The sequence below is a fragment of the Serinus canaria genome, chromosome 5 (genome assembly GCF_022539315.1).
Source record: "Serinus canaria isolate serCan28SL12 chromosome 5, serCan2020, whole genome shotgun sequence".
In the NCBI taxonomy this organism is placed as follows: domain Eukaryota; kingdom Metazoa; phylum Chordata; class Aves; order Passeriformes; family Fringillidae; genus Serinus; species Serinus canaria.
Window position 1 is genome coordinate 45,273,608 of NC_066319.1, and position 14,183 is coordinate 45,287,790.

General features: G+C 39.3%; 1 protein-coding gene across 2 annotated transcripts in view; it reads left to right on the forward strand.

Moving 5' to 3' along the window:
- The first annotated feature begins 3,959 nt into the window (after positions 1–3,959).
- The window catches only part of TDP1 (tyrosyl-DNA phosphodiesterase 1), a 42,773-nt gene continuing 32,549 nt past the window's right edge, over positions 3,960–14,183 (forward strand). Inside the window, exons 1-8 of one of the 2 annotated variants that reach the window (XM_018907327.3) lie at positions 3,960–4,048; positions 4,731–5,281; positions 6,365–6,408; positions 7,040–7,095; positions 9,026–9,122; positions 10,211–10,245; positions 11,338–11,430; positions 12,946–13,116. In XM_018907327.3, the coding sequence (XP_018762872.3) occupies positions 4,047–4,048; positions 4,731–5,281; positions 6,365–6,408; positions 7,040–7,095; positions 9,026–9,122; positions 10,211–10,245; positions 11,338–11,430; positions 12,946–13,116 (1,049 nt within the window). In that variant the 5' untranslated portion in view covers positions 3,960–4,046. The remainder of the gene's footprint in view (positions 4,049–4,730; positions 5,282–6,364; positions 6,409–7,039; positions 7,096–9,025; positions 9,123–10,210; positions 10,246–11,337; positions 11,431–12,945; positions 13,117–14,183) is intronic. The other variant, XM_009101820.4, reaches the window with a different exon arrangement.

The following is a 14,183-nucleotide window of genomic DNA, read 5'->3' on the forward strand; positions in this document are numbered from 1 at the left end:
GCTGGAAGCAGCCTTGAGCTCAGACTGCCCTCCTCTACCCTGGATGTCAGGGTTCTGCTGCTGGCATCTTGTTCAGCCAGCAGCTGTTGGCCTGCTGGTGTCCTCCTGTGGAGGTACAGTGTTGGGCCAAGGAAAACACTGAACATTGGGGGCCTGGCCTCCCAGGAACACTGCAGAGAGGGCTTTTAGTTAGGTCTAAATGTAACAGTACCAGGAAGGAAACTTCAGCTTGGGAAATTATGTATGTTAATGACTACAATTCCTGCAGTCCCCTTTTTATTTGGAAGATTAAATGCTAGCAGCTAGTTAGCTGAATGGTTGCTGATATAAGAGCATTTTAGATGACTTCAAATAATTTTGGGGAAAAGAGGATAACTGATCCAAACTATCAGAGAATGAAAAAATAAAAGTCACATAGACATGATTCCTACAACGTTGCTAGCTCCCAGAAATGTCAGTATTTATATGCAGATATACACACAGTATCAGTTCAACAATGAGTTTAATCTCTGGGTTACATTTTTTCCCAGTTATTTGCCTCAGAAGGTTTAATTTTAAACATTAAAATTACATAAAGTTCAAAATTTCTATTAGTAACCACACTAAAATAATATTTTTCTCACAATATAGAATTGTTTTAACAATAATTAGAAAAATCAAGCAGAGTAGGAATATGATTCAAATTCTTAGAGCTCAGCTTTTCCAAGGAAGAGTTCATTCATGACATCTAGTGGGTAAAGTTAGTATTACTTTTAACTTATAGAACAAATGCAAACATGACCAAAAAAAATGCAACAATTTACTAAAAATTCAGCTGCTTGACTGCAGTTGATGATGCTAAGCAATTGCCATTTCTACTGAAAGTACTATGTTAGTATGTAGTGCAGCTGAAAAACAGTTTCACCTTAAGAAGTAATGAATGCATACTATTCCCCATGTCTTGCAAAAGCAATTGAAAGAATTCTCCTTGCCAGGGCCGTTCTTAATCATTTCCAAAAAATTAGAAGGGCTATTCCTATAGCCTAGGATTTTGTGAATTTTGACAACAAAGCAACATGCACAATAACATGCTCAAGAACTGGATCCTAACAATCAGCTTTTAGGATTGCAACATCTGCATTTGGTTCCCCTCTGGTGCACAGAGAAAGCTGTGTTTCTCAGGACCAGATTAAAAACCACACATGTTGAAAGGAACACACTCAGGACCTAGTCATCAGAAAAGCAAAACGTGTGGCTGCACAACAAACCTTACCTAATGCAGGCTAGCAGAAGCCACCAAAAAAAAAAAAAAAAAAAAAAAAAAAAAAGTATCTGCCTCCCCAGGGACCTTTTAGGGATCTTCACAACGAGCAGTAACTGGGTAAAGGGCAACAGTTGCTGGAATTGGGCCCACTTAAGGAGCTAGCAAAACCACTAGATGACAGAATCAGCCCTAGAACAAAGGTTTCCTAATTAATTTTTGTGCAGCTGCACAGACCAAATGGTCACAGTAGTGCCTAAAGCCACAGCAGGTGTGACTTGGCACCTTTTCAGGAATAACTGAACCTGCATCTCCTGTTTCCAGGAGTCCTCTACTTGTATTCTCTTTCCAAGGAGATGCCATCAGTGACTCATGCATAGAACCTGCTCTTGTTTAATAGCCTTAAGCATGTTTTGAGTACTCCTGCTGGAAGAAACATCCAGGGAATTTGACAGAACACTTAATTTTTATATGGTAAAACTAGCTAGGAGAAGATAGATAAGGAAGAAGCTGAGCATTTTGAGATTCATAATTCAGCAGTTAGGACTCATGTTAGAAGCCTTAAGCATTTTTAGATCTAGCCACAGTTCATTGAGAAAATGTTTACCCACAGCTGAAATGCATCAGAAATTGCTACTTTCATAGTTTACTAAAATATATATTTTTGTGGGTTTTACTCTAAATTATCATAGGCACAATTTTGTTTACGACCTTGTCAAGACAGTCTTTCTAAAATAATTTAAAATAACATTAACTAGTTGCAAGTGGTCATTAGGGAAGAAGATTCCTCAAGCTGCAGAAGAAAGATTATTAAGCCTTTCTATACTTTACATATATAATACACTTTATAGTAGATTGGGCTCATTTATTGACATGGCATCAAAAAGACTCACAGACACACTGTGTGTATTCTGAAATCTTTTGGTTCTTCATACTCTTTTTAATTCAGTTGTACTTACTTGAATAAAAATATGACTTCTAAAACTACATCAAGCCATACAAGATATCCTGTATTTTCCTGTAAGTATGGAAACACATTATTTCTCTCAATCTTTCTTTTCTTAAGATTTCGGTACAGCTGTAGATTTTCATTTGAGAAGTCATGGCTAAAAATGTCTAATGATTACTTGAAACTAAAACCAGATATATTTTTGAGAATACATGCTCATTATTGGGACATGTAGCAGTTTCACATTTACTGAAACCACTGAATAAAGAACTGAATGTGCCACTAATAAAAACCAATAACAAGCTCAGTAAGTAATTTACTTTATATGTCTTGTACACATATGAAATACAATACAACCTTCTACTCATCACAGTTTTCAACAGAAAAGCCAGGGGTTTGATTATTTTCTTTTGGAATAAATATGGGCAAATTAGAAAATTACTTTTAGGATTTGTTGGTATTTCAGCTTACCACACCTACAGCAATCCACTCCAATTAGTGTAGACCAGTGTTCTCAACAGTGTGACATCTATAAGCTGGATCTTCAGAACATAAAAAAGTATATACCTTTGAGGGTTTCTACCAAAAAAGACATTACTTGACCAACTGTAGAGTCTTCTCTGCTTAAACAGCCTTTGCTATCTTCATTGCACACTTCAAAATCCTGCAGAAATAAAGTGATTTGCATTAAAACCAATGAACCTAACCTAGAATTTTTTATTTTGCTCAACTGTTACAGGAAAAACAAAAGAAACACTCATTGAATCACCTGTATTCATCTACTCTGTTCCAGTAAAATTGAAAATGGACGAGTCCATTTAGTTTGGGACTTTTAGGTCAAAATAAAATTTTTCATACTGCTTCATTTCATGTGCTTACAATGAAAAAGCTTTTTGCAAACTTAGAATTCATAGTACAGACTTCTGGGAAACAAATCACATGAAATTGATTTTTACCAGACCCTACATTTTTTTTTGAAAAATGCTAGATAGTTTTAATTCTCATTAAGCCACTATACGGACAGGAACTATGAGAAGAGAGCACAATGGAAGTGTAGTCAGAAGCCATCAAATTTTCTGAGGTACTCGTAGAAAACAAAAAAGCATTTCCAGAGCCGGTACTTAGAGGAGAGACTACACACTTAACATAGGAAACCATCCAGTGCTCCTGAGAGCTTTTCCCACAGAACACCGTCAGCAAGGGTTGATAATACAGCATCGTATCTTACATTAGCGAAGGGATTATCCACAGAGCATTCCAGGGAAAACTGTTATACACAACTCTGCGGACAAGCACTGAGAAAATGACACAAATCAGCTGAATTTTCAGGAAAGCTTTTCTAAGAGTAGCCTGCCGTTTTCATCGCGTGTTGGTACTTCCAGAATTTGTTAACAGCAGCCACAAGTTTACAATAAATTAGAGTAACAAGAACCGAGAGCTGAGTTCACCGCAGCAGCTTTGATGCGGGCCGCGCTCCTCCTTTGATTAATTTCACACCTGCTTTGCTCCTCTCCTTCCCGAAGTCCTCCCGCAGTTATCTCATTAGCGGGGCACTTCACACACACCAATTAACACCGCGCCGAACAAACCATTATGCAAATTCCGCACCTGCCCGTAACTAATATTAAGGTCCAATGAAGGCTCGTTAGAATAACTCAGCTCACTGAGACGCGCCCACTCTGGCGGTGCAGCCCCAGAGCCGCCCCCGGAGCCGCCTGGCCACCTCACGGCGGCCGCGCGCCACCGCCTCAGGGGCGGGGCCGCGCCGGAGAGGGCGGGCCCGGGCCTGGGCCCGGGCCTGCTCTCGCTCCGCATCGCGGACGCTGCCGGGCGGGCGGCGGGGCGGTGAGCGAGTGGATGTGAGCGCTGGCGGCGGGCCCCGTGGGCAGCAGGCCCAAGCGGCTGTCGGGGCTCTTTGGTGTTGTGGCCCCCGCGGCGCCTCCCCCGGCTGCGGGCGCTGCCTTCTCTTGGGGCGATGGCGGGAGCCGCGGTCCCGGCCGCCCGGCCCTCGGCGCGGTAGGGGTGGTGGCGGCCGGGTTCTGCCGCCGGGGTTTAGGGGAGGCACGGCTGAGAGGCTCGCCGGGGGCACGGGGGGACGGAGGAGGGCCGTGGGCACGGGGTGTTCCCGCGGGGGCTGCCAGAAAGCGCCTCCCCGGCTGGGCCCCGTGCTCCTTGAATCCGCTCAGCAGAGCGCGCTGGATCGGGTCAATATCTGTGTCGTGCAAATCACGCATCTGATTTCTAGAATGCTTTCCCAGAGGCATTGGGGCCCCAATAAAAAATACAGGCCCCTATCATAGCCTGTTTTCCATGTGCAGGTTTTCACATTTGCTGCTTCCCATTTGATGGTTGCCCCCATTGCACGTGTTTCTTTGTTTCCCGGGCACAGAAACAAGCCTAGTACCGTCTGAAATTTCCCGGAGCTTCTGCCAAATACCAAAGCACAATTCTTTAATAATGAAAAAATGGGAGCTAGGAAGGGAGACAGACTTGATCATAACAAAAACGTACCATTTTTGTTTGGTGTTTTTCCATTCCTAGGAACATGCTTCAGGAGGGCGCACACGGTAAATGGACAGTATCTAGCAGTGATGAAAGTGCCGAGGAAAATTCGGACAGTGAAAAACCATGTACGTCTTCACTATCGGATGCTGCATGTGGTAGAACTAGTGGACCACAGTATCCATGCTCTGAAGCTAGGAAAGCTGCTCACAAGAGAAAAGCTTCCCCCGTGAAGTTCACTGATAAAAGTCTTTCTACAGAAGCACCTCCAGCAGTAAAACAGAGACCAAGCCAAGAAGGCTCAGGTTGGTGTCTTTCTAGTAGTGATGAAGAGTCTGAAGATCAGCAAAAGCATGTCCACAAAGAAACAGTGAAAGAAGAAAAACACGATGTGTCCAAAGAGCATCCTTTGAATCTTTGCAAAGATGACAAACTCTCAGAGAATCTGAAAGAAGAGGAGTATAATCTAACACCCAGTGAAGCCCAAGATACCTGGGATTTGGTGACTGGAGGCAATCCTTTCAGGTTTTTTCTCACAAAAGTCAGTGGAATTGAACAGAACTATAATTCTGGAGCCCTGCACATAAAAGGTGAACAAGTGTTTTCTACTATAAGAGGGCTTTTGGGAGAAAGCAAGGGAATGCTTATTTTTAGTTTGTGGGTATTTTTAAATACAGGTATTTCTTGGTGTTGCTGAGGTTTCATATTCTAAATGTGCAGGTTTGTAGAAATTGGTTCTGTTATCTGGACCTTTCTCTTTTAGAAGTATAGTGTATGAAACATTATCTGCTGGTACTTTGTTGTGACTAGAGTTAGGCTGCAGAAACCTAATGTGTATTTAGCAAAGGTAAGCAAGTCATGCTGCTTCTTACTGCTGCTTTCCCTGTGAGCTAGTCTGGGACAAACCACCTGTGGCACTTAAAGGGGTGCTTTTCTTGGGTGCATAACTCTCTGAGTATTTGTTTGCACTTGCCTTTGTGCTGCTGAGTTGTTTGGACCTAGTAATTCACTATTACTAGATGAAGTACTTCTGAAGTTCTGTGTCTACATCTGTTTAAATTCAGCTGGGAGAGAGCTGTCCATCAGTCAAGATGGAGTGGAGTCTTTAATGTGCCTCAGGAATGCTGTTGTCTTTTGATGTAAGGGGGAAGAGCTTTTGCAGCTGTAAACATCCCTATAGTTAGAAATAAAATCTTATACATCACAAAACAGAATCAGAAATAAGTATTAATAAGAGAATTGTGTACAGTTTCCTATGTTAATGTGATTGTACTATGGATGCACATATCCCACAATCAGTCTGCAGCAGATAAATAAGCATTAGCTATGCCCTTATTGCTGCTGCTCTGCCACAGTTCTTCAAGCCCACTTGATAGCGGAGAGAGTAATTTAATGTCCCTTTCTCAATATGCTGTTGGACTTTTTCCTAATCAGCTTTTAAAACTTGTTTTCTGTTTTGAGAAGATTATTCATTTTTGTAAGCATATGATCCTAAATAATTCGCAGGAGAGTCAATTACCTGAAATACTTGGAACAGTAAACTTGTGAATGCTTCTGTTACACCAGGTCTATGAACAATCTGGCCCTTGTGCTGTGGTAGTTATCAAGCTGTTCAAGATGCAAAATGTTTACTTGAAGTGTTTTATTTATTTATGCTTTAATATTTTTAATAGATATTTTGTCTCCTCTTTTTGGAACTCTCATATCTTCTGCCCAGGTGAGTTTCCTGTTTGCCAGACTGATTTCTCTTGCTTGTTTCACTTCACTAATCTTAAACTTGATAATCCATGCTTGTGCCATGTAGCTGATATTAAATGTCGTCAACTGTTGAACAATTTATTGAAATATAAACACCATCCTGTGTTCTGCTGCAGAAGTCAGGCAATTATAAGACTACTTTCTCCTGTTTTTGAGGAAAGTGAAACTGAGAAATGTGTATTTATGTTCATATAAATGAGGTTTTTTGCAATCTAGGAATATCTTTGTTATTGCCTAACAAATAACTTTATTGATAGAAGTTTTGCTATCATTCATTATATAAACAAGTGGCAAAGAGATGATCCTTGAACCTAAGCTTTTACATGATGTGCATGTGATTCTTTTTCTTCTGGATAGTAAATTTTATGAGTACTAATGCACACTTTTGAGAAACTTAAATTCATTCTTGAATTGTTAAAGAAGAATGAAAGAAAGGATATAAAAGTCAAAAATGCACCTGTTTTTAGAATATGCTATATATGAGGCAAGTAGTGATGTGGGATGAACATAAAAACCTTTTTTGCTGTAGTTCATTGCTATGGCTGCTTTTTTCTTTTTAATGAGTCTGTTTTCTTTTTCTTACATACAAGTTTAACTACTGTATAGATGTGGGATGGCTTGTAAGACAGTACCCGCAGGAATTCAGGTATGTTTATTTTATAAAGGTGAAATGATGGCATTTCCAGATCATTTCTGTTCATACAAGGTTATAAGTGAATGATAAACACTTCTTTGCAGTGCAGATAATTGCTACCAATTTGATATGCACAGACTTAGTTTTCTTTCTTCTCTTATTCCACAACTGTAGTTCTCTGATTTCTTGACTCTTTTCTAGACTGGAAAATAGTCAGAGTTCAGGATAGCTGGTTTCTGATTGTAATTAGTTAACCCTGAGGAGGTCCCACTGTGGGCCTCAGTGAGATGGCAGTAGATGACCTGTAAAGATTGAACAAGAAGCTTTTTGCCATAGAGTTCACTGAGCCAAGAGCCAGATAGTACAAGAGAAAGGAGAGAATGTAGGAAGGGCATAAGAAAACTGTGTGGAAAGGATCAGGATGATTTCATGGATATGATATAGTAAGTTGATGGGTATTGTCATAGAAACAGTTCTTGTTTCCTTGAAATTCCTTTCTGATAATTGCAAACTCCTGCAGATGAAGTGAGCACATAATGTGCTTTTTTTTCCCCCTTTTGCTGGAAGTCCAGTAGAACCAGAGTTCACAGAATCAGAGTAGGTAAGGTTGGAAGGGACCACATTGGGTTGAGCAGCACAACATTCCTTATGGGATCCTCCACTACATGTGTCAGAAAGCTGTCATCAGCGCTTTCAAGGAACTTACTGTACTGTTTATGCTTTGCTGTGTTGCTTCTCCAGCACACATCAGGGTAGTTAATCCCCCACAAGAACCTGGGTCTGAGGCTGCTTGTGCTGCTGCTGTAGAAGGCCTCATCCACTTAGCCCTGCTGATCAGATGGCAGGCAGCAAACACCAACAACAGTGTCACTCTTAACTCGTCTGCTTTTTTATCCTAACATCCCTAACATCTTGATTAGTATGTTCCTAGTGTTGCCTCATGTAGAGGGCAACTCCACTACTGCACGTACCTGTCTTTCCTAAACAGCATGTAGCCCTTCATGACAATATTCCAGTTGTGTGAGCTATCCCACCATGTCTCTGTAATTGCAATCAGATCAAAGCCCTGTGACTGCACACAGCTCTCCAGTTCCTCCTGTTTATTCCCTGTACTAAGGTATGCAGGTGCTTTTTAGAAGTATATGAGTGTGCCAGTGTCCCAGTGGGGGTGCAAAGGGATGCCCCATAGTCCTGTCTTGTAGTTATGTATTTAACTGCTTGTACTCTGTGCAGTTATCTCCATCCTGTCTCATCATTCCCTGTAATGGGCAGGAGAGAAGAGAATACAACTTGTGCTCCAGTTGTCTTGACCAGTTGTTCCAAGGCCCTGAGGTCCTTCTTGCTTGTCTTGTTGAGACTTTGTTGGTACTTACTTGAAAAACTCATAATAATTAGTGGGCTGAGTTTTCTTGGTGGTCTAGTCTCTTAGCTGGACCCCAGGGAGGCAGCAGACCTCCTTATGGATTAGATCTGGTTGGCAGGACCAGAAGTTTAGTTTTAGGAAGTGAACACCAAATTACTGCCAGAATAGACCTCCTCCCTTTTCCTATCAATCTTCCACCTTCTCTGTAGATAATAATTACTAAATTGTCTTAGGTCCACATTGTGTATATCAGTGCTTTTGAGAGCTTACATTTGTCTGTTTCGAGCTCTAGGGAAAGAGTTTCATGATCTTGTATTAAGAGGTTTTATTTTGGTGCCTGCTTTACTCCACACTTCTTGTTTCCCTTTTTTTTCTGTTACAATTTTCCAGTGTCTCTTCTTTAGAGGTTCTATTGTAGTTACTGCTATTTTGAGTTAGTTAATAAGACATATTGATTTCAGTGCCATCTTTCTGCTGGGGTGTCAGATTTAGGGGCCAGATATCATAGCTACATGAAGGATGGTTTAGGCTAATTGCTGATTCACTTGATCTTTTAATTGTAGTCTCCTTTTGTTTAAGGAAGAAGCCATTGCTGATAGTTCATGGTGAGAAGAGAGAATCCAAAGCTGAACTAATTGCACAAGCACGGCCTTATGAGAATATTAGCTTTTGTCAGGTAATTAACATTTGTATTATCTTTGGTTGAAGTCAAGCCTTATCTTTCACTCAGAGTCTTGTTACTGATGAAAAGACTCCTTATGTGGGAAGTTTTTTGTTACACTTTGAGGAATATCCATACCAGGACCATAGGAACATAGTAACAGTGATCTTGGTCAGATGTGATTATGGTAGGCTTCACTCACAAAAGTTTGTACAGAACTGCTGCCCACAGAAATGTCACAGGGCTCACAGAAGAGCTGCTCACCTTCTCCACTAACATGTTGCATTCAAGTTCTTACAGTGGCTGAAAAGGAAGCATTATTTTTGTGTAAAGCACAGAACTTAGTCCTAGTGTCGCTATAATCTTAAATCTCATCAAAGAGTTATTATTTCCCAAACGTTTTACACAAGAAAATGCTGATACAAATAATCCCTGTAATACTGTTAAAATTGCTGTGAGCATGCTTCCTGGCACATGCCATTTTATCTCTGGTGTTCTGTTCATTGTTTTGCTGTCCCTAACTGGTGAAGCCATTGGCTTCATCCTCCGAGAGGGTGTGGCTATGGCAGTTTACCAGTGTTTCAGGATTTTGCCAGGTGAAATATATAAATGATCATGGGGACACTGTGCTCTTTGTTAGGAGGAGAATGATCTTAGAAAGTTGTTCTCTTTGAAACAGTCTGGTAATCCTGAGTTTCCTGTTGAATGTGGACCCAGTACTGCAGGTGTGTCCTCACTGGTGTTCAACAGTGGGGAAGCATCCCCTCCCTTGACTTGTTGGTAGCCCTCCTTCTAATTAAGGCCAGGACCCTGTTAGTCCTCTTTCATGCATGGACACATTGCTGACTTCTGTTCCATGTCTGGTAGGAGCCTTGAGTTATTTTCTGCTGATTATTTCTGAAAATGCTGCTAGTAAGAGAGGCACAAATTCTGGAACAGTTCCAGCATTGCCATTTAAAATCTAGCTTGTGGAAAGTGCATTAGAATTATGGAGAAGGAAGATCATGTATTTTGTGATCTGTCCACTAGAGAGCAGTAAAATGAAACAAAATAAAAAGCAATGCACAATAGCAATTTTTGATTATCAACTTTTAATTTTGTAGGCTAAACTGGATATTGCTTTTGGAACTCACCATACGTAAGTAACACCATGAAGCAGAAAGGTCTGAAGCAAAACTGAGGTTCATAGAAGTTGTTGAGTCTTAAAGCTTCCATAAACATCTTCTGTTTAGAGATGACAGGATTGTTCTAGTTTAATGAGACAAAGTAGCTATTGAGTAGATATGAGATGTACAAGTTAAACAGTTGAAGTTGGACTGATCTAAGACAGGTGGACTGCAGGTCTTGGCTCTTAACTCATGCCTTAGTACCAAAACTGTAATGCAAGTTTGATCAGTCATAGGCAGGACTGACCCAACACTGATTTACTGATAATGTTTTTCAGTTCATGTGGAGGATCTGAAAATAACTAGAGAATCTGGGGGCCTTCTCAAGAAAAAAAACTTGAATTGGATATAATAGAAGTGTCTCAAAGCGAATTTTGTAGATGGAAATTTATAGAAAAAAACAGATCTTATGTTTTAGCAAAGATCATTTGAGTTCAGTTTGGGTTTCAGATTCATCCTTTGGGATCACATGGATATGCTGCCTTTACACAGCTAAGGAAAACTTGGATATGAAAATCTGAGCAATTTTTTTATAAAAGATACAGATGTGTATGTTTATCTCAGTTACTAGTTTTAAAATTCCTTTGTGCTGTAGCTTAAGAGTTATGATAAATAGCTTTTTTTTGCCATCACAATGGTTAGCTGAACACATACCCACTTTTAAGGTAAAAGTCAGTTAATGAGGAAGTAACCACGTTTTTTAATAAATTCAGTTATAAGTAAAGGCCTTTCAGTGTTCCTTAGTTATTTTTCTGACTATCTGCAAAGAGATGAGTGTCTAAAGAGCTGTGCAAATATAGGAAGTGTTCTGCAAATATTCACTTTGTTGTGGGTAATTAGTTGCATGAAATGTTAAGCTGTACTCTGGAATAAAATATATGGGGATAGTCTAATGACTGCCATGTGAGCTTGGCATGCATGTGGATTGAAGTCTTAAGTGCTTACATGATGCAGAACATATTTTTGAAAATAATTACCTTGGAGCCTTTTAATGAATTGCTAATTTATCTCCTACTCTCAGTGTACTTGAAATAAATGAAGAGTTATAAATCTTTTTTTTAAAGGAAAATGATGTTGTTGCTGTATGAAGAAGGTCTTCGAGTTGTGATACATACATCCAATCTTATTGCTGATGATTGGCACCAGAAAACTCAGGGGTAAGCAACAATCCCTAGCAGGTGAATGCTTAATATTTTCCATAGGTATTTGCTTCTGCTGGAGGTGGGATATTATTAGGTGATCTAGTGTTGCAAGCCTTACACTCTTAAGATAGAGCTGTTCTAAAACAAAAATTTTTAAAATTTGTCTTCGAGTGCTGGTAGCTGTCTGGGTTTGAACTTTTCTTGCTTTCTCCTGTAAATAAACCTATTTTCTGAGTTGGCTGATTGATTTTAAGCTATCTGACTGATACAAAATTTTATCATGCTGTGCTGTCTCTTTATGAAAAAACTTCATAGCTATGAAGTACCATTTATATAGATCTAAAGCAGCTATTTAAAAATTGTCCTAATACTGCAAGAATTATGTGGATGTGCAAGTGTTCTGATTTTGTTGTGACTGTATCTAGAACGTAGCCTGATAAATGTTGGGCATTATTGGCTCTGTAATACAGTAGATGACCTAGTATTCACCCAGTATCCCTTCCTGGGAAGCAATTTTTTTCCTGTCTTATATTTTAGTAGAAGTATTTAAACTTATTGACCAGATTAGGACATGGTTTTGTTGAGAGCACAAAAAACAGGACAAAGTGGCATATTCATGTAAGGGTCCTCAAACTCTTCAGTTTATTAGCTATTTTTATGGGAGCATTTTTTAGTTAGATGACCACAATAAGTCAGGGTATAAAATTTCTTCAAACTAATGGAAAGTTGCTTTTCAGAGGTTACTGTCACTTTGACATCCATTTTGCTGCCATTAAATACAGCAGAGTTTTGAGGCTTAACTTGTCTGAGACAAGCTCTTTGAGTGGCAAAAATAGACAGTGATTTTTTTGCCTTTAAATCTTATGGGTGGCTTTAGTATCTTGTGGCAGTTAGCTTTTCAGAAAGCTAAGAAGGAATGGAAATACCTACTGGGATACTTAACAAGTTCCTGTACTTGTCAAATATGAGAAATAGTTTCCTTTTTTAGCTTTTGCATACTGCAGTGTTACGCAGGATCACAATATGGTGGTTCTGAATTTCAAAGGGTAGTATCAACACATTGTGAAGTTGAAAATGCAGGATCTTTGGTTCCCATGGCTGCAGTAATGTGTGAGTGGAAAGAAATGCTATATGTTTTCCCTGGTGGTGCCCATCCTATTTTACTCTGATGGAGGTTCTTGAGAGGCAACCAATTATTGTGGGCTACTCTTCAAACATAAAAACCTTTCAGATGCTTTAATTGGTGGTTAACTAGGCAGTTGCACAAACCAATAGTTTAGCAGAACATATTGCAGTGTTCTATTCCTGTAGATAATGTTGATGAAAGGACTGATGGTTGTGAAGTCTGAGCCTCTGAGCCTGACCAGTTAGTACAGACATTTTTAGTTAGTATCACAATGAATCTATCAAGTATTTGTTTAGGACCTTCAGATGTGTTTTACTCCTGTACTAAACCCACATGTTATTAATGCATGGTGTACTTATTTATATGGCTCAATTTTTTCTTTTTTTTTTTTTTTTTCTTTTAAGAATATGGTTAAGCCCTTTATATCCAAGGCTACCTAAGGGAGCATCTGGTACGGCTGGTGAATCTGCAACTAATTTTAAATCTGACCTAATAAGTTACTTGGCAGCTTACAATTCTCCTGCACTCAAGGAATGGATAGATCTGATTCAAGAACATGATTTATCAGAAACAAGGTATATATAATCTTAAGGGTTTTGTGACTTGCACTGTGGGATTTTTCTTTTTTTTTCTAAAAATTAAATATCTGTGTTAGGATCTGGTAGACCTTGTGCTTATTTTGTAAGGTAATCTTGTTTCAGGCTTGAGTGTTCAAACATGACTCTATGTGGTTTTAAAAAATTTCTCTTATGTAGATTATGTCAAATAGACCAACTTCTAGTTTTGTAAGCATGCGTTTTTAAAGAAGAAAGAGGTGCACTAGCAGCAACTTTACAGAAGATAGCTATAAAGTAATAATGACTTGGTATCATTTGAGCCAGTCTGGCTCAAGTATTTACTCCAGTAATGTTAGCAGTGGAAAAAAAATACTGTGTTGTATAGGGTTTGTCATGTAAGAGAGAGCATAAAAGTAAAGGTTACTGGAATGAGAACTTAATTCAGAATAGACTTCTGTTTGTAAGGCAGAGTTTAATCAACATACATATCTATAGAATTTTGGATTGGTTTTGGTGGGCAATGTTGTGCCTAACTGGTCTTGGAATAGTCTTCTCTAATATGACATGGCTGATATTACTTAAAAATAATTCAGGATGCTTAATTTACTTCTAATAAGAAGTTGTACTTAAATATGAACATTTACTTCAGTAAATCTCCCTGGCAACTTAATTGCTGTTTTATAATCTGAACAAAAATTGTTGAAAAGAAATGCTGAAAATGGTCACATACTGCGGTGGTAATAGAGACTGAAACCTTGTCTAGTTTATACAATCAAAAGTGCTTTTATCTTTACACAGAGTTATTAAAGATTGGAGGGAGTAAAAAAAAAAAGTACTTTATAATCAGGTGAGCGAATAGCTGCTCTGATTGCATTGATATCAGCATGAGTTTAAACAGATGAGTTGAGCCTTAGCTGATAGGAATTTATGCATATGATAGGAAAGTCACTTGTTAGGATAAGAATTGCCATTTGATGTGCAGTAGGGGGCATTCAGTCATGAATAAAGTTAGGCATGAGATGCATGCAGTAGGGATCAGCTTCTTAAAGCATCTGTCTGTTATGACTTTAGGCAGGTCTCTTCCC